We start from the raw sequence: 19,551 nt of genomic DNA, 5'->3' as shown, positions 1-19,551 counted from the left end.
AGACATTCCTCCCCAGAGCAAAAGTACTGTAACAACTTAACTCTTGTATTAACTTGAAACACATCCGATTAGTTGGACTTGCCCCTCTTTTCCCTGCTCCTTTTTTATCTCACTAAAGCACATTATTTTAAAAGTTTTTAAAAACATGGCAAAATAGGCCAACTGTTGCCGAACATAAAATGGCCAAGTACAGTGGCACCTTGGTTTACAACCATAATCCATTTGTAAACCAAAACAGGTTGTAACCCAAGGCGCACTTTCACCAATGGGGCCTCCAAAAAAATTTGTTTGTAATCCAAAAAAAAAAGGGTTGTAATCCAAAAAAAGGTTGCAAACCGGGACACGCACTTCTGGGTTTGTAATCCAAAAGGTATGCAAACCAGACTTTTTGCAAACCAAGGTACCACTGTAATGTTTTTTTCAGTACATGCTTGCGCATGTATCAAGGCTTCTGTCCTGACACACACTTTGTGTGGGAATTTCTGGTACAGTGGTACCTCAGGTACACTTCAGGTTACATACGCTTCAGGTTACATACACTTCAGGTTACAGACTCTGCTAACCCAGAAATAGTACCTCGGGTTAAGAACTTTGCTTCAGGATGAGAACAGAAATCGTGCTCTGGTGGCGCGGCAGCAGCGGGAGGCCCCATTAGCTAAAGTGGTGCTTCAGGTTAAGAACAGTTTCAGGTTAAGAACGGACCTACGGAACGAATTAAGTTCTTAACCCGAGGTACCACTGTATATGTGCCAACCTTTCATCTTCCCCCGATGCAATTTTTAGGAGATCATTACAGTTCAGTAACTTGAATCCATCACATGCTTACATTCTGGCTGCCCTCACATAATTGTACTGAATTTCTGCAGTAGGCTGGAAAGAAGGCTTTTTTAAAAAAAGGCAAATTGCTAGCATTGGGAATGAAGCAAGTGCCTTAATCTCTTCCATTCCTTTCTTGTGTGGTGCTTTAGTTTCCCTTGAAGAAGAATAAGAAATGTCCATTTTGGATCTCCTTTTTGTTGCAGCTCTTAACTTAAAAGTGAGATGTATATCAGAGAGTGATTTCAAGATGGTTGTGGCTGCATTTCACATTAACTGCTGCATGGTTGTGACATGGGCGTAGCCAGCGGGGGACGGGGGCATCTCCCCCCCCCCATCAAGTAAAACAATAGAAATACTTGACTAACTGACCAATCACGGTGGTTCAGCTCCCACTAACAAAAGTCCTGTCCCCCCCTAACAAAAATCCTGGCTATGCCCATGCGCTGTGATATTTGTCAAGTAGTTGCTAAAGCACAGTAGGTAACAGTGGGATACACCATTGCATTTAGGGCAGAAATGACACACACACACACACACACACACACACACACACACACACACTGATAGTAAGCCGCAATGAACTCAGTGTGACTTCCATTTGGGAAGATGTGTATAAGATTGCAATGTCGATCTGTTACACCTGGGAATCTTCTTTCATTCATACTATCCTACTACTTTAATAGTTGTCATTTTAGATAGTGCTATGTGTGACAGCAGATTTCCATCAGAAGAGACAAAGGGATCCATTCAGCATGTAATTTATCTTTTTTTTAAAGAAAGGGAACAGCGAGGAACATTTGACAAACTCAGGTTTCTTGAAAACAGATTGCAACTTAATTTACTCCTGTGGAGTGCCACCTGCTTAAGATATGAACCAGGAAAAGTTGAGCTTGGTTCAATTACAGCAAACAATGCTGTTCTTTTGTATGACACTTGAGAGCAGTTTCTGTTCTCTTTTTTAATCTGGAGAGCTGCATAGAAACCTGTGCAACTAGATCTCTGGACTCCACAGCAAGAAATCTCCCCAAGGACCAGGTGTTCTCTCTTAAAAGCTGCCCGGCAGCTGTTTCTTACTCGGGTTTTCTTGATTTGATGCCACTAACTCTCAAGTCCGCATACTAGGTTTAGTTTTACCTCTTGATTATCTTGGGAGCATTCAAGCAACTCAATTATCAAAGTAAGAAGTGCAAAGTTCCCTGCCCTCTCTCTCTTTAAGAGCCACCAGCCTGACCTGGCTATGGATACCCAGTGAGGTTGGAGGCTGATCTGGGCTGTTCTTCACTTTAGTCACTCTTTCTCCATCAACAATTCCTACCGTATTGGACCGGATATAAGCTGCACTCGAATATAAGCTGCACTTTTAAATTGGAGGTGGGGGGGAAATACCTGCATATAAGCCACTCCCATCCTCACTGCTCCTGGCTGCATACTGGGGGGGGGGGGGCTGCGCTGTGTTGCTGGCTCTCTCCCTTCCCGGCCTTGGGGGAGAGCATGGGGAACTATGCACAGGGTGGGTGGCGCTTTGCCACGCTCCTGGCACTGTTTGCCCTGCGCTCCTGGCTGCATACCTTAAGGTCACGAATATAAGCCACACTTTTAAGTTTTCATGATTGGAATTTGGGGGAAAAGTGAGGCTTATATCCAGGCCAATATGGTATTTTATGTGTAGAGCTATATATAAATAGTCTGTGTGCCTTCTCCGTGGGGCCTGCTGGGAATATGCATTGTACAGAGACGGGGTGTGCGTGTCTCCTGGAAGCTGGCTGGAGGGAGCTCTCAGCCATTTTCCTACTCTACCCCCATTAACCTCAGAAGATTACTAGTGGCACTTGGCCTCACTTGCATTCCAGCACTGTTATCCTCATATTGCAGTTTGCTAATCTGAGGCAGTGTACAATAACCCTGCAATATAGCTCACTATTAATAGTGCTATGAGTTTGTGGGTGCTAGACCCCTCTTCTCCCTGGATCAATAGTGTTAAAAAAATCTAATCAAGCCTTCTGATCCCTGGATCCAGCAAGTGCTAAAAGCTACCGATAATCAAGCCAGGCTAGCTTCCTGAACCCCTGGAGTCAGCAAGTGTTAAGCCAGGCTAGCTTCCTGATGAGGCAATCGCTTGGGTGACGGGCCATTAAGAGAACAAAGGAAGGGAGCTCTGTGTGAGATAGCAAATGGGTCAAAACACAGAAAGTGAGAAGGATGAAACTCAGAGTCTGAAGGAGAGCTGTGGTGCAACCTAGAAGCAAAGCAAAGCAGAGAGAGAGAGAGAGAGAGAGAGAGAGAGAGAGAGAGAGAGAGAGAGAACCAGGCCGAATCTCTGCTTGAATCCAAGGCTGTGGCTACAGGAGAAACAAGACCCTTTTGAAGTGTTAATGCTGTGAACCCTTCCATCACAGGCTCGGGTTGCATATATGTTTAAATAAACCATATATCATAAAAACACCACAGTCTCCACTGCGTCACATTTCCAAAAGGAAACACAAAACCTGGGTAAGTGTCTTGAATCCCTGGAATCTCGCATTGCTCAGATGTTGGGGTTGACCTGCAACAACATTATAGATTAAAGGTGGAGCTGATGCTAATTTGGATCCCCGTTACAAATTCTCCACTGATTTATATGAGCTGCTCTCACCTCCACCCCCAGGAAGGGTGGAAAAGCTCTACTGAAACAGTAAACTGGTGCTGGGTATTTGTCTAGTTATAATAAATATGTAGTGTGAATGCTGAGAATTCTGCTTGAGATTATGAGGGAGGAATTGAATGCAGTTCTAAGCAGTTTGCTCCACCCTGCAAGGCACGCCTCCCTCTGGAGGCTGTTCTGAGGGGTCTCCTGACCCTCCCCAAAGCCAGCTCAGGGGACATGAGGGCACGTGGGGAGGGGAGAGGACTCCTCGTGCTGTGCTGGTGGCATTCCTTGTGTGGGCTTCCGCTGGTGGGGCTCGCTGGGTGAATCGCACTCTGGACTCCCCTTGTAAAATTCTCGGAGAGAGGAAGTCTGTAGAGTACAACTCTACAACTCTTTGTTACCTTTTCCCACATTCCCAAATCAGCAGATCACTTCTAGATAAATTACCGTAATTTTCGCTCTATAAGACGCACCAGACCACAAGACGCACCTAGTTTTTGGAGGAGGAAAACAATAAACAAAATATTCTGAATCTCAGAAGCCAGAACAGCAAGAGGAATCGCTGCGTAGTGAAAGCACTGATCCCTCTTGCTGTTCTGGCTTCTGGGATAGCTGCGCAGCCTGCATCTGCTCCATAAGACGCACACACATATCCCCTTAGTTTTTAGGAGGAAAAAAGTAAGTCTTATAGAGCAAAAATTACGGTAGGTGGTGTTTGAATTCTCCTGTTCACCAAGTAGAAAGCATTTTCATTCTCTCTTCTGAAGCCACAATATTCCTGACAGGTTTTGCTTTCTGCAAATGCAACCTGTTTCTTCAAGAATGTCAGGATCCTGAGGTAAAAAAGCTCCTTAAAGCCACAATGTAGTCACAACATTCTCTGTTCCTCAGCAGTCATAGTATTCAAGTTCTTTCTCCTCTTCCATCTCCTAACTGTGGCCTCAGCCAGTGCAAACTCATACAGATCTCTCTCTTTCTCTCTGTGTGTGTGTCATTCCATTCACCAAACAGGAGTATCTTTCATAAGAGGAAAATGCAGAGTCATGTTTAGGAATGCAGATGGGCGAAAGAGAACTCACTGTGCTTTGTCCACTCCCAAGGTAATTTTCCAATAAGCTCCACCACAGGAATATAGCTGACATCAGAACAGAGGAGACTAACTGAATTTGTGAACAGTCCCCCCAAATCCATGAGGCAGGGACACTGAGGCCTCACCACCTGCAGTCTTGTTATACATATGCCCAACACTTTTAAATTGCATGTCTAGGTAACCCTAACTTCTGCATGATTTGCACGGTTCACAGATTTGTAAAATTCTGTAACTTTTACTGTTTTGAATTACCTTTAACCCCTTGCTAGCCATGATGTGGTACAAGGACCTAAGCAGGGAACTGGGAGCCCTGGTGCTCAACTGTTGCTCCTCTGTGTAGACAGGCTAATGATATATAGTTCTACACATAAAATAGGAAGAGTTAACGGAGGAAGAGACTTAGCATACATTTTCCTAGTAGCAGCTGGACTGGTGATAGTTGCTTATTATATTATCTCTGTTTCACTGATGCAAATGACTTGAGTGTCGCTAGGAACCTTTGACCAACTAGCACATGTTAATTTTCAAGCTGCTCTGCAAACTATGGTTGAAAGATGGGAAATCCTATTTCAAATACTTTTTGTCATGGGTATTTTATTGAAATATCAACATAGTATTTTAGAAAATCTTCACTGACATTTCACATACCTGAAGACTGATTAGATGGACCGGAAAATGCCCAGTGGGGATTCTTCCTCCTCCCAGAATACTCTTTATTCAAAGCTCCACTTTGAAAAGGACCCAGCACACCTGGCTCTGAAGGCATAGAGCAGCATGCTATTTTTCTAGACTGTAATTGTGGAACAGATTTCCTTCTCTTATTTTTATCAGCATTCCCTCTCCCTTTCTCCACTACCACTAGCTCTCAGTGAAGGGAGAGCAGAGCGAGTTTGCCATCTTGACAATCACACATTTAATCAAAACAAAAAAACAGGTAGTCTGATGACTCTCTCATACTCTGCTGCATGTGCTTTCGGTTTATGGAGGAAGCAGCCGGCTTTGTTCTGCCTCATTCAGAACACTTTCAGGAGAGCAGCACCATCAGCCCAGGCCAGGAGATCCTAGCCAGGAGGATGGGAGGCACACAAATGGCATCCTTACCTTGTCCTAGGCTTCCAGTATCCTGGTCCAGCTGCCAGCCGTTTTAAAAGGTATCTGGAACAGAGGGTGGAATTGAAGCAGATCTCTTGCAGGGGGCTATCACAACAAGAGTCTGTTCACCACGATTGCCCTGTTCCTGCATGGGGGAGGTCTGATAATTTAATATGTCATTACAATTATATTCCACTTGTTCCTCAAGGAACCCAAGGTGGTGTACATAGCAATTTTAACTTTCGTTGCTATCAATCTCCAAGTCATTCTGGGAATTGCAATATCCAGTGTTCTTTGTAGTGCCCAGAATTCTTTGAGTAAAAGCCTGTGTTTTAAAGGTCTAGTACGTACACAGCCAGAGACCCATATGTTTAGTCTTGCTCATTATTCACACCACCTTGAAGTGGGTCTCACACTATGGGGCACAATAGTTAGGGTGAACATTGTGAGACTTCTCTGTTGGATTAGTAGCCCCACCCTAACCCAAACTACTGTTCCCTTGGGGAGAGGGAACAACTATTTAAACAAATTTATGTTGTGTAGATATGTACACTTGCTTCTTTCTTTCCCTTTCTCTCTATCTAGAATAAGGGGTGTGGGGATTTTTACCTGAGTCCATCCCTCAACCCTTCCAACCTACATGAGTGATGATTAATGACTATTAGGTTGGGGTGGGGAGTGGGGAAAACACATTGGTGTTTGTGTTAGGGGGAGTGTTTCTCTGCTTCTGCTCCGTGGACCACACTGTGGCAGAAGGCACACGGTGTTCCCTTTAGTAGGAAGTTTTGGTAATTTTCCTTCAAGGATGAAAACTGGCAAAATAGACCTGCTCTTCCCTCCCCTGACACCAGGGTCAAAGTAAATAAACAGCAATGAAGTAGAAGCTCAAAACAGGAATATAAAAGGGGAGAAAGTTGATGGAATTTTTTACTTAACTTTCTGGCTGGGTTGCTTAGAATTATCTAGATCTAAACTCTGTTGAATACACAACCGTTAGTTCTTTGGTCGAAGAGGCAGATAGCCATGTTTGCTGCACCAGAATGTTCTGGTTCTGATAATGTAAAGGTTTTGGCTAGATGTCTAAATCTCGGTTGTCAGTTGCAGCATGTAAGGCTTCGTATAAACTGTACATTTAAAACACGCTTTTCCCTCTCAAAGAATTTTGGGCGCCATCATTTACCCCTCACAGAATTCCCAGCCACTCTTAACAGTCCACAGTGCCCAGAGTTCTTTGGAGGTGGAAAGCGGCTTCAGATGTGCTTTAAGGGTTTGATGTGTGTATCTCTCGGACATAGACTCTCTGATCCTTGTAATTTGGGGTGTGTGTATGTTTTGTTAAGGAGAAAGGTAGCAGTTCAAGGAGTAAATGTGGAATAGCGCAACTGTGTGTATGGGCAGCAAAACCCATATGGTGTTGCAAGAGTTTTAAAAATGTTTGTGTGGCTATATACATCTTATGTTTAGGGAAGCTTTTAATATTTGATGAGTTATTGTATTTTAATATTTTGCCCAGAGTGGCTGGTAAAACCCAGCCAGATGGGTGGGATATAAATATATTATTATTATTATTATTATTATTATTATTATTATTATTATTATTCACATAGTGCATTTCGACAAAGAGTTTTCAAAAGAGTTTTGAGATTGCCACATGAGGCAATTTAACCCATGGACACTGAATCCATTGTTCACATGTATCTTTACAGTGACAAGCAGTGCTTTTTTCTGATGGTACTCAATGGTACGCAGTACGGGCACTTCTTTCTCTTTTCAAATCCTGCGATAAGCTAAATGGAGGGTGGGGAGAGCAAGAAAGCCATCGTGGCCAAAAGAGGGGCTGTGAACAGCAGGAGGCTGAAGTGGCGAGGAGAAGGAGGCCCTCTCAGTCCGAAGGTTGCATTGTCCCTCCTCGGCTCTCCCCATGGATGTGCGGCTATGCCGCTGCCTCACGGTGCTGTGAGCGGCCGGCTGAGCATGAGCGCCACTTCCCTTTTGTCTCTGCTCACTCTTTCCATGTCTGTGGGGAGAGAGAGAAAGGGGGGAGGAAGCAGCAGCCCCATTCTGTGGCTGGGGAAGCCTTAGAGGTGAGCGCAGGTGTGGCTGGAGGGACAAGGAGGGACGGGTGGGATTCTGGGTGGGTGTGAAAAGCAGACAAGGCAAGATTGAATAAGGGGAGGGGAGTGGGGGGAGGACAAGAGAGAGAGAGAGAGAGAGAGAGAGAGAGAGAGAGAGAGAGAGAGAGAGAAAGGGAGGAAGAGGATCTTGGTGAGTTCTGGCACCTTTTTCTAGAAAAAAGCACTGGTAATGAGGATCCAAAACATGAATTGAAACAAAAAAAAATTTTCCTCAATTTTAAAAGCCGTTTTGGGGCTGAAATCTTGTGCCTAACTGCTTGTTCTCTTGTGTGGCATGCTTCCAGTTGTTGTTGTTTGGTCATGTCCGACTTCGTGACGCCATGGACCAGAGCACGCCAGGCGCTCCTGTCTTCCCCATTTGAAACCCCACTAGAAGAACCCATATTAGTGGGGTGTGGATAGTGGAAAAATGAAGAGCTTTACACCCATTTTCCAGTTATGAGCCAATGCTGAGTCACTGGTTCAGCATGTGTTCATCTCTCCCTGATAACGCATGCGATTCGAAACTCTAAACATGCTGCTGTCAGATGGGTCAGGTTAGAGAAAGCCCACACAGCGCAACATTCTTTGCACCCCCCTCCAGGGCGCTTGTCGGCTAAGCCTGGCTATCTGCCTGCCACCTGGGGTGGAAATACACAACAGAAACATTCTTGTCACCCTGGCCATGTCACCCATCCTCGAATTTCACATAACATCAGAAATGACCTCTGCTCATTCTGACTCTCCATGAAGAGACTATTTGTGTACGCCTTGCGTTCATTTTGGGTAACCCATTCAGTGAAAATGGCTCTTGTAAGCTGTTTCCTTTCATTATGTCTCATCCAGTCAAATAAGGAAGCCTTCTCCGCTCTGTTGGGTGTTTAACTAGGAGAAGCAAGTTCTATTGTCTCAAAGCTCCTTCATTGTTATGTTTGGTTTCCCATACAGTAAAGTGAGGCAACACAGAAAACCCTTTGTTTTATAAATTCAATACATAAAGAATAGAGCTAGCTTGGGCAATGTAACAAACTTGAATGGGGTGATTTATATTTTTGAAATTGATTGCTACTGGCTAAATAGTTTTGTCATTCTCCCCAGTGTAAGAGTTTGAGGCATACTTTCCTAGAGGCAAATACCGCTGGATTCAGTGAGACTCACTTGCAAATAAGGATAGGTGAATCTGCCAGTTTTGATTTCTTTGTTTCTTATATTTCCCAGTCTTACACTCAGTTCTCTGCATTTGTGAATTACTTTACCCTGCTTGTGCATTTTTAAAAATGTAGCTTGACTAGAAAACTGCATTGCAAAATTCAAAGGTGTATGACTTGAAGGCTAACCGAATTTTGGTTTGCATATTGTTCTGGAAAGTGTGAATTGGGTAATCTCACCATTAAATGTGAATTGAATCAAATTTCTCCCCTAAGTAAATATATACAGGATTGTGCCATGAATAACTTATTTTGATAAGCATGTAGTGAACTGAGGGTTGTATCCCGCATTAGTCATACTTAGAGCATGACTGAAAGTACTCCACTGAAATTAATGGACAATACTAAATTTTGTCCATTAATCTATGTGGATTTACCATGAGTGGAATTTAGGTGGGTACAGTGACCAGAGTGTACCAGATTTTAGCCATCTGTCTGCTGTGAAAGTAGCTTAATAATTTTGGAGGATCTCCCCCCTCCTTTTCATCACTGAGTGAGTTTTGGCTCAAGCACCTATCTGTATATATAATGGCCTCATCCGGGTGCCATTAAAAGTGCATGCATTCACTGCCATGCAGGAGGAAATGCCCAAATGTGGTTGTGTCAAGCTATCCAAAGTCAGTGACAAAATTTTTATTGATTGTAAATGATTTGGTATAGAGTTCTCTGTGTTTAATTTAATTTGAAATTTCTATACCACTCCAGGTATCATAAACTGTCTGATGGGCTAACAAGATTTAAAGCATCAAACAACAATCAATACACAAGAGCAGCGTAAAATGGTAGCAGGGCAAAACAAAAAAGATAAAAGTAGCATTAAAAACTCCATCTAAATGCTTGACTTATTTTATTTTATTTTTTAGAGAGGTTTTCACCTGGCACCCAAATGACGACAGCCTCCATGCCAGATAGGCAAACACTCTAGGGAGTGTTTTAGAGTTTGGGGATTCAGTCAACTATGTAGACCTATTGGACAATGAATTTAAGTTAGTCATGTTTATTAACTCCTTTACTCTGAGTAGGGCCGGAATGGAATATTCCCCAAGGTACTGTAACTGAGAAGGTGGCTTCAGAGTATATGGACAATGGAAAAGATCAGGGACTCTTCTTGAGGGGACCATCTTGTTTCGTAGAAGTACGGGAGTATTTTTTTTTTTAGTTGCGCAGATGCATAGTTTCCAGATATATGCACATGGAGCAAAGTGACTGCAGGCAAACACTTTCTCCTCAGTCATTTCAGACAGTGAGATTACAGTGAGTCGTGGTCTATTCACAACCCTCTCTCCTCTTGCAGCGCATACAGACATTGCCCAGCAGCAATGACAGGCCTGGATGTGTGTCAGCCTGTCTTCTAATGAAGAAGCTGCAAAAAATGCTGCCTTGTGAGGTTTAGAAAATCACTCACATTCCGTATTCTTTCTTAATCTCACAGATGGACATTATCAATGCAGCCCACAGACTCTTTGTAGCATAAAGTAATTTATATAGAAGGACCTATTAAAATAATTGCACTTGGAAGTATCTTTGCAGCCTGTTTAGCTAAAGCAGGCATAGGCAAACTCGGCCCTCCAGATGTTTTGGGACTACAACTCCCATCATCCCTAGCTAACAGGACCAGTGGTCAGGGATGATGGGAGTTTTAGTCCCAGAACATCTGGAGGGCCGAGTTTGCCTATGCCTGAGCTAAAGCTTAGCCTCCTTTGTTCTGATTTTAGTGAATGTGTGCCCATGGCTACATAGTAGTATAGTAGCAAATTCAGAAGTGTGGGGTCTCTTAAGGAAAGTCAGAACCATTTAAGATTATACAATAATAACAATGAGGATTGCATTGCAGTAATCAATGCAGATCTTCCTTTGCTGCTTTTCAGCTAGATCTATTTCCCATGATGGAGATGGGCAAATTATCCACTGCCTTATTGGAGAAGAAAAGGCTAAGGAGTAAATCCTACATTAAGTGGAGTCCCTAAGATGATGGTGCCTTGTACACCTCCTTCCAGCAACCCCTGCAGCCAAGCTGGTGCCAAATGGCCACTTACCTGCTTTCCTTTGGACCAAATTAGTCTTGTCATCTGAGCAGCCCAGGACCTCCATACACATTGCCCAGGCTTGTGCCCCGGGAAAGTCACTTTGGTGAAGCTAACACAGCAAAAACTATGTGGGAAACAGCAGTTACGAGTTACTGGTCTCTGCAGTCACAGCAGGCACTGTGATTCTCATGCCGTTTGACTTCACCCCTAGTGACGCACTCCATTGTCTCTTGAGACAGACAGGTTCCAACAACATGGTCAATTTTTTCCTTGAAGTTTCATTGTGCATAACAGAACGTGCACACCATTCTCTTGAAAGTGAGCTTTGGAACATACAGAACAACTCATCCTCTGTGTTTTTCACATACCCCTTCTCCAGAATGACCATAGGAGCCAATCCTCTTTTCATTCTGATTGGCTCCTAAGAGTAAAAAGACTTCTAATTGGCTAAAACACTCCCCTTTTCGAGCTGAGAGGCTGGGGGCTTGGGACCTTGCTGCAGAAGTAGTGATAGGTCTTTAAGCCCCCTGCAATCCCAGACCACTCCATCTCCGTTGCTGAAGTTGACCTGACGAACAATATCACTCAATGCCTAGTCAGTATTGTTTTAAGATGCCAATGGTGGGAATTTGTGTGAATATTTCAGACCCAAAATGGAGTCTGTGCTCTGTTTGAACGTGCATCTATGAAGCATTGGCAGAGAGGCTGTTATTACCTGTGAACACATGCCTCTTCAAGATTTTGTTTGACCGAAAGGTGGTGAATGTTTAGTAATCCCTCTGCACATTCACTGTTCCTCCTTTAGGGTAGCTACTGACCACAATGTTGACAACACAACAGAAATCCTGAGGGAGTGGCTGAAGAATGTACAGAAACTGTATCACTATGTGGAGTGGAGGCCCATGGGGGACCCTCAGTAAGTATTCGAATGCTGGGTTTTTCCAGTAAAATCACGTGTAACAAAGCTAAGCATATTCAGGGAAGCAGCATGAAATGTTCTAATCCTTTCTAAATCTATTTAAAAGCCTTCTTCACATACTTGTGATAGATAATTCCAGAAGCAATTTAATTTGGCTAAATGCTATCTTTTTCAAAGCTGGGGTGGGAAAAGAGCTGTTGGGTGTGCCCCCCCCCACGTCCAAGTTCTATTTAATTCACAGCACTCATGCTGGGCAGGAAGCGCAGTGATGGTGTACGCTCCCCTGTGTCCTGGGTACACACTCCAGGAATAAATTTGGAGAGTGTTTTCTTTGCTCTGAAACGTCCTTTCTTTACCCTTACATTTTTGGAGCACTTGAGGTGACTTAGTGAATTTGCTTCTCCCCCCCTTTCAGTTTTTAATTAAAACACCAAAGTCAGGCGAGAAATAATACCCAGCGATCCTGCAGGAGCTGCGCAGCATTAACATGACAAGAGGGCTGCATGTTTTCCCTTTTTGTTCTTTGTTTTGTAGGTCTTACCCGGAGGAAATTGGGCCCAAACACTGGCCAAACTCCAGGTTTACCCATGTGATGAAACTGAGACAGACTGCTCTGAGAACTGCCAAGGAAAAGTGGTCTGATTACATCATGGTAAAATAAGAATTAAAGTTCTGGCTGGTTAGGCTTCCTTCCTCCCCTTGATTTGCATGCTGGGCATTTCAGAGACGCATTCTGTTTCTGAGCTTTGTAAAGAAGGGAACTGGAAAAGTAAAATTAGTTGTCTTACAGTGCTACATAATTTCCTCCCCAGATGAGCTGGGATATGCAAGGTAACTACACTGACCTCTGAAGTCCTGACTCCTGTACTGGTCACCTCTAAACACAGCTTTGTAGGACTGGGAATGGATAAATAGCTTTGGCCCTGATTCCTGCACCTATTTCCACAAGTATTTGTGTGATCAGGAACATCCGCTAGGTGATGGACTACAGCTCCCATCATCTCTAACCACTGGCCATGCTCACTGGGGCTCATGAGAGTTAAAGTCCCAACAACATCTGGAGGACCCAAAGTCCCACATGTGATGTAGTTGATGAGTGGATTCTCAGAACTTGTTTTGCCACCCACCACCAGAGCACTGTGTTACTTTGTTCAAACATACACAAAAAAATTAATTCTTGTCTAACTATATTTGCCTCATGTTAATGAATACTCTTGACACCTCAATGGTTGACACGCTGAGGCACCCAGGAATGACTCCAGGGTGTTTTATATATTTGAACGCTGCCACTGTAGCCGAAAAAGCACCATGCTGATTTATACACCTCCCACTTTTCCAGGATTTGGAAACCTATGGTCCTCCAGATGATATTGGACTCCCACACCCATCAGCCTCAGTGAACATAGGCAAAAGTCAGGGATGATGGGAGTTGCAGTCAAACAACTTCCTGAGGGTTACAAATTTCTTATCCCTGCTCTAATGTCTCCATTGTGGACCACTTTGCTGGGCCCACTATGAAGTGCCTGTGGGTTTCTGTTCTTGTGGATTGTGTTTCACATGTCCAGAGGCTTCATTTCAATTCAGCCATGCAAGGGCCTTACTAAATATCACCACTTTTTGGTATGTGCAAAGTAGTAGTTACAAAGTTGACCAGTATTTGCTGTTGGCTTCAGTACAAGGTAAATGTTAGCTTAATGCTGATGGATATGTGATGGAAGTCTGCTTATTTTGTTCATTTTGCAACATTGCCAGAACTCAAGATAGGTAATGCTCTTAACCAAGTCTTGTTTGTAGACATTAGAGACACTCTTCAGATCCACTCACACAAAACCTCACATGCTTTTTTTTTTTAAATCCCTTTTCCTAGTTCATAGATGCTGATAATTTTCTGACAAACCCAGAAGTTCTGAATCTCATGATAGCAGAAAATAAGACCATTGTGGCGCCAATGCTTGAATCTCGTGCTCTCTACTCTAACTTCTGGTGTGGAATGACCCCTCAGGCAAGAGATGTTTCTTTACTGTTACTTACTTATACACCACCCAAATAGACAGATCCCTGCCTCAGGGCTTGAAAGCAAGTATAGAAGAATGGCAGGGATACAGGGGATGAATTAATAAATGTGTAAGATATGTATTATGTGTATTATTGTATTGTGTGCATTCTTTGTTCTCTGCAGCTGGTATCAAAATGAGGGCGCTGTTAAGAGACAAATATCCCATGCAATGATTGTTGAAACCCCTTTCCAGCCTCCATGTCTTTGATGGACACTACTTAGATGTTCCTATCTCCCTTGGGACCTAGAAGTTTGTATTTTCATAAATGGCAAATTTGGATTTTTTGGGGTTTCTGGCAGAAGCCTTCCATGCACCAGGTGGCTGGTTAGCATAGTAATTTATGATAGAGTTATTGTCATTAAAGTGTATCTTTGCAGTCCATTTATGGCAAAAGATTTTGTCAAAATCAATCCAATATATTCGCTGGAGAAATGAAGCCTTTAAAAGAAAGATTCTCGAAAAGGAATTGCATCTTGCAGGCTTCTTAAGAATCATAGAATCATAGAATCATAGAGTTGGAAGAGACCACAAGGGCCATCGAGTCCAACCCCCTGCCAAGCAGGAAACACCATCAGAGCACTCCTGACATATGGTTGTCAAGCCTCTGCTTAAAGACCTCCAAAGAAGGAGACTCCACCACACTCCTTGGCAGCAAATTCCACTGTCAAACAGCGCTTACTGTCAGGAAGTTCTTCCTAATGCTTAGGTGGAATCTTCTTTCTTAAGATGAAACAAAACACTGTTTTCCCTCTGCCACTCCTCGTTTGTCTTTTTTCTTTTTTTTTGTAATGCAATTAGAGTCCAATGATTTCACTCATGCCTTTTCCCCTCTGGGATTAATTGCTCACAGTCTGAGATCTGTGTGCAGCTGGAGCAGCCGGGTAGCTGCAGTTCTCTGGAGCTGATTACTGTTCAGCGTTAGGTTTGTCAGCTACCCTTGGTTTGCAGACCATTTGGGGTCCATATTTCTGACAAGTGGAAACAACTCCCAGCAAATCCACAAGGAATTGTTGATAATAGTGAAAACCAAGGCAACAAAATAGCATGCACACCTCTGCATGAGAAGCTACTCTCTCAATGTGATTGTTTTAGCAATTTGGTGTTTGGAATGACCTTCAGATCTGCCTCTGTCTGTGTCACACTGTTCTCATAACTTGGCAGTGGGCTCTGGAGAGCAGTTTTTTCAGGGTGGACTCTTAGGCAGTTCTTTCCATTGCTGAAAGTTCTGGTAGCGTGATTTGTGCAAAAACCCCCACCAAACCCCAGTCTGTCTGAGCATGCTAAGAATTGCCCAGTTTGGGATAATGTTTACTAGGCATGAGACTATGCCGTGATTTCAGGTGCCCTTGTCCTAGCCAAACACCCAAGGAGAGTTCTAGGGAGCTGTAAAAAGTTATTTAAAGATGTTCCATCTGTGGTATTCCTTCCTGAGTGATAAAAAGCTTTCAGATTCTCTTCACCTTGTGTCCAGATGTTGAACACATTGCCATAACAAAAATAACCCAGTCAGTTTCCCATAGGCCAGTGACATAGAAGAAGCTTGGATTGTAAAAATTCATAATTTAAATATGCTCCTTAATTATGCTAAATGTGTTTTTGTTCGGCCTACAAGTGGACATTTGGCCAACAGCTAGTCTAAGCTGATGCTCTTTCTGAATGGGTTTTGCACTGGTGCTTTCTGCAAACAAAGAAGTTTTTTTCTGTCTTGAATGTGGAGAGGGGGGAAAAGAGCTTACCAAGATATGTTTCTGACTGGAAGGAGCAGCTTGTCAGAATACTGGTGTCCTAGAACCTAATACATGCTTCCTATCTGCTCATCATATACATCTGTTAAATAAACAGCCTGTTTCAAAGGCACCGTACGTCATCCAGTACGCTCTCCTTTCTCAAAAATTGACATTAATACTTGCTGGTCCAAGTATTTCCTGCAGAGTGTTCAGTCTCAGGTAATCCTACTGCGTACAATGGAAGTGTTATTGATGCTGAGCTTGTTCAATGGTTATCATTTATTTGTTCCGTCTGGGCGATGGCATTGGGCCTCTTTTGGGTGGGCTTATATCCCCCTCTTTAAAGGAATAGGTGTGTTCTCTGGGGGGCTTGTCTTTGGAGTCCCAAGCAGTATTGGCGGCGTGAAGCACCAAACTTCATAAAATAATCAACCAAACTTAGGGTTGCCACCTGTCCTGTATGATACAAGATTGTCCCATTTTCCAGTGGAAAATGCTACATCCTGTATTGATACAGTTTTGTCCTATATTTCAGGTTCTCTCTCTCTCCCCCAAGTTTAGGGATCCTCTCCAAATGCATGTGTTTGAAAGGGTGTGTGAAGGTCATATATTTAAGCTCCGGGTAGCCAAGCACAGGCACATTTACAAATTTGTTTGTGTGTGTGTGTGCGTGCGTGCGTGCAGGACAAATTCAGGAGGGGCCATCCTGTTAGGCTGCAACAGATTGTAATGGATTGTTTTGAAGTCACTTCAGTACCAAATGGGGAAAAAATGATCCCAACCCTGTCATATAGTTTGCCAGAAATCGTGTCCTCCCTCAAAGAGGGCACGCGTTGCGGTGAGACCTGGAGACCGATCCCCTGTGTTGTGGGTGGGTAAGATTGGTCAGCCACAATACCTGATTGGTAGGTCCCTCGATGTTGGGTTCCATCTGGCCAATGGGGCACAGTCCAAACGGATTGAGGGACCTATATATATGCATGCACATGACCCACAGCTTCCTCTTTCGGCCCGTGCATTCGGAACACCTGCACACCTCTCCCTACTTTTAGAGCTTGTTGCGCTTGACCTTGCTATGCCATCGTGTGTCATCTGTCGTTGGGACAGGGGCACGGCAGGAATTTTCCCCACTTGGCTGATTGGCTGTTGCCATTTGGGTTTCGCCTGCCGCGCAGCAAATCGTCACAACTTGTAAGGTTGCGGATAGGCTCTGGTTCAGGTGATAGGGATGGGAGAACGCTCTCGCCATCCCTATGTGAAGGGTATTCCATTAAAGGAATCAAGGGACTTGGTGGTTTGGTCATCCCCTGGGAGGGGGTTGTGCCCGTGCCTGAGTCCAGGGGGGCATTTGGGTGGTAGAGTTAGCCCGTTCCCGGCTTTCCGCTTATCCAGGTGTTCACCCTTGGCTGACCTATGCTGGTGTCCTGGGTCAGCGCTCCCTCCATGGCAGGGAGCTAGTCGAACCAGAGCCTATGCAACCAGCCACTTTCTGTAATCAATAAGGTTGTGGCCTAAATTCTGCCAAAAACCAAACTAAAATTTGAGTCAAGTGTGAATTTATTTAGGGGGAAGGTTTCTTGGTCTGAACATGCAACAAAGGTAGCAACCCTAACCAAACTCCCTCTGTTATGTTTTTTTACCACGTGAGGTGGGAATCTAAAGAGGTCTGACATTATTGTACTCTCACCACCACATTGGAACAGGCTACCAAAGATACCAACTCTAATCTTTATCAGTGTCATGTGAGGGCTGTTTTATTCTCTGGGGCTGTAGAAATTGTTTTGGTTGGCTGATTATCTTTTTTCTTTTTTTTCTTTTTTCTTTTTTTGAGTGGGTTGTTTTAAGGTGGCCAAGAATTATTTTAAATGGGGTAAAATAAAACAGATAGTATGTGCTTAGACTTAGCTAGCTCCTTTTGTCTGACTTTTGGTCTCTTTCTTTTTTATTGTATGAATTCCTTTATTGATGTTTCTGTTTTTAAATTTCTGCAAGCTGCTTTGGGGCATGGATTGTTTACACCTGAAAAGTGTTGCATAAAACAAGTTAACATAAACAGGTGCTGCAAGGCTTTTGTTAGGCAATTGGATTTCTAGATCTGGACAGTCCTACAGATTGTGTACCTTCAGATTGTGGGCTTTTGCTGCTAGCTGAAATGATTCTCGTTTTAATGAGCTTTGTGCTATCATTTTATTCTAGGGCTACTACAAGAGAACACCAGATTATGCCTTGATCAGGGAGTGGAAGAGGACTGGTTGCTTTGCAGTCCCAATGGTTCACTCCACATTCCTGATTGACCTGAGAAAAGAGGCGTCAGATAAACTGGTGTTTTATCCCCCACATCAGGATTATACCTGGACCTTTGATGACATCATTGTCTTTGCCTTCTCAAGTCGACAAGCAGGTAGACTTCTGAACTAGCTATGGAATAACGGATTGGAGAATGCAGTGAATCCAGGGAGGGTTTAAATTACCTATTTGTGACAACTTGAAGAGAAACAATTTACGGTATTACTATTTTAAAAACAAAAACCCTGAACTCTAACAGTGTTTAGAGTGACAATGGCAGTACACATGTGCCGTCTTTTGTACTCATGCATGAACACTAAGGGACCATGTGGTGATCAGCCATTCCCTTCACAATTTGTAGCTAGTGGGTTTCACTTTGAACCATTAAGCAGAAGCATACTTGTCCTGTGTTAATGATGTGATCCTTAAACAAAGGAGCAAACAACCTACCATATTTTTCCATGTATAAGACTGATAGGGAATGCTGGTGTTTGCGGGCGGTGGTGAGCGGGTGAGTAGTGGCAGGTGGGTGAGCGATTGGCAGTGGCGACCCCTCCCCCCGAAAGCAAAACAACTCAAGGGCAATCTTCCCCTTATTGGTTGCAGTAGAGAATGCAGGACCCCCGTTGGAGGAGTGGTATGGCCCTAGCTGGGTGTCAGACAGAATCTACTCCTCCCGGATCCTTTTAATAGGATACCCTTTTCCTAAAGGAGGGGCAGGCAGAGGCTGCAACCTCCTCTTCACCAAAGATCTAGGTTAACCCGGTGCCTTACCACCTAACAAAGTTGTAACAAAACCAGGCAAAAACCAGATGGCCAGTGCCAGTTTGCCAAATGGAAAAATTCCTGCCCACCCCTGTTAATACTATGGCTGACTTGGTCCATAGCAAGGCCAAAGCACAAGAAAAAGGAAACAGATTGAGGGAGGGTCTGCAGGAGATCAACAAAAAAGGCAGGAAAGTCTTCTAGGCAGGCCACAATTCAGCGACCCCTGGGAGCGGGTCCAAGCGTCCCCATTGGCTGTTTGGGCCCGCTGCCAGCAGAACACCTGTCCAAGAGCTTCCGGCATTGGCCAATAGCTGGCAGCCAGGCGATCTGGCCTGCCATTTGTCGGATCACTCATGGGGCTGGGGCCTGGCCACAACACCGCCCACCAATGAGGGTGAGCGGATTATAAAACGTCTAACATGTTATTGAATACCCTACTGAGATTAAAAGCAAGATGCTGCACACGGGCTTATGATCAGAGGCACAAGGGAAAAGGAAAGCGGGTAGAGAGGGAAAAGGAAAACAAAGCAAATGACTTGAAAGGAGATGTTACTACTAAAGAGGACGAAAAGTATTGCTTTGAAATGATCGTGGAAATAGTTTTACACGGGAAAGCAGGCCTGAGGCTCGGGAATGAGAGAGTCGGATGTGCAAGTAATGGATTAAATCACTGCCCAATCCCTTCACATCAAGATATATTTTCACCCATTCCCCATAATGATACCTGGCAGTTGAACTGTGGTTTGGCAAGAATCGTAGTCAGCTGGTTGCCTTAGAAAATAGAGTTCATATTGGGGCCAATGCACAACAGCCCTTTC

At 43.9% G+C, this 19,551-nt stretch overlaps 1 protein-coding gene across 1 annotated transcript in view; it reads left to right on the top strand.

Annotated features, from left to right (window-relative positions):
• COLGALT2 (collagen beta(1-O)galactosyltransferase 2) overlaps positions 1-19,551 on the top strand; it is a 57,087-nt gene that overhangs the window by 16,672 nt on the left and 20,864 nt on the right. Inside the window, exons 2-5 of the mRNA XM_083743865.1 lie at positions 11,782-11,892; positions 12,430-12,547; positions 13,763-13,897; positions 17,876-18,080. Coding sequence (XP_083599991.1) covers positions 11,782-11,892; positions 12,430-12,547; positions 13,763-13,897; positions 17,876-18,080 — 569 coding nt within the window. The remainder of the gene's footprint in view (positions 1-11,781; positions 11,893-12,429; positions 12,548-13,762; positions 13,898-17,875; positions 18,081-19,551) is intronic.

This window comes from Podarcis gaigeae (assembly GCF_964106915.1).
Source record: "Podarcis gaigeae genome assembly, chromosome: 6".
Taxonomy (NCBI): domain Eukaryota; kingdom Metazoa; phylum Chordata; class Lepidosauria; order Squamata; family Lacertidae; genus Podarcis; species Podarcis gaigeae.
This window is presented reverse-complemented; position numbering and strand designations above follow the sequence as displayed.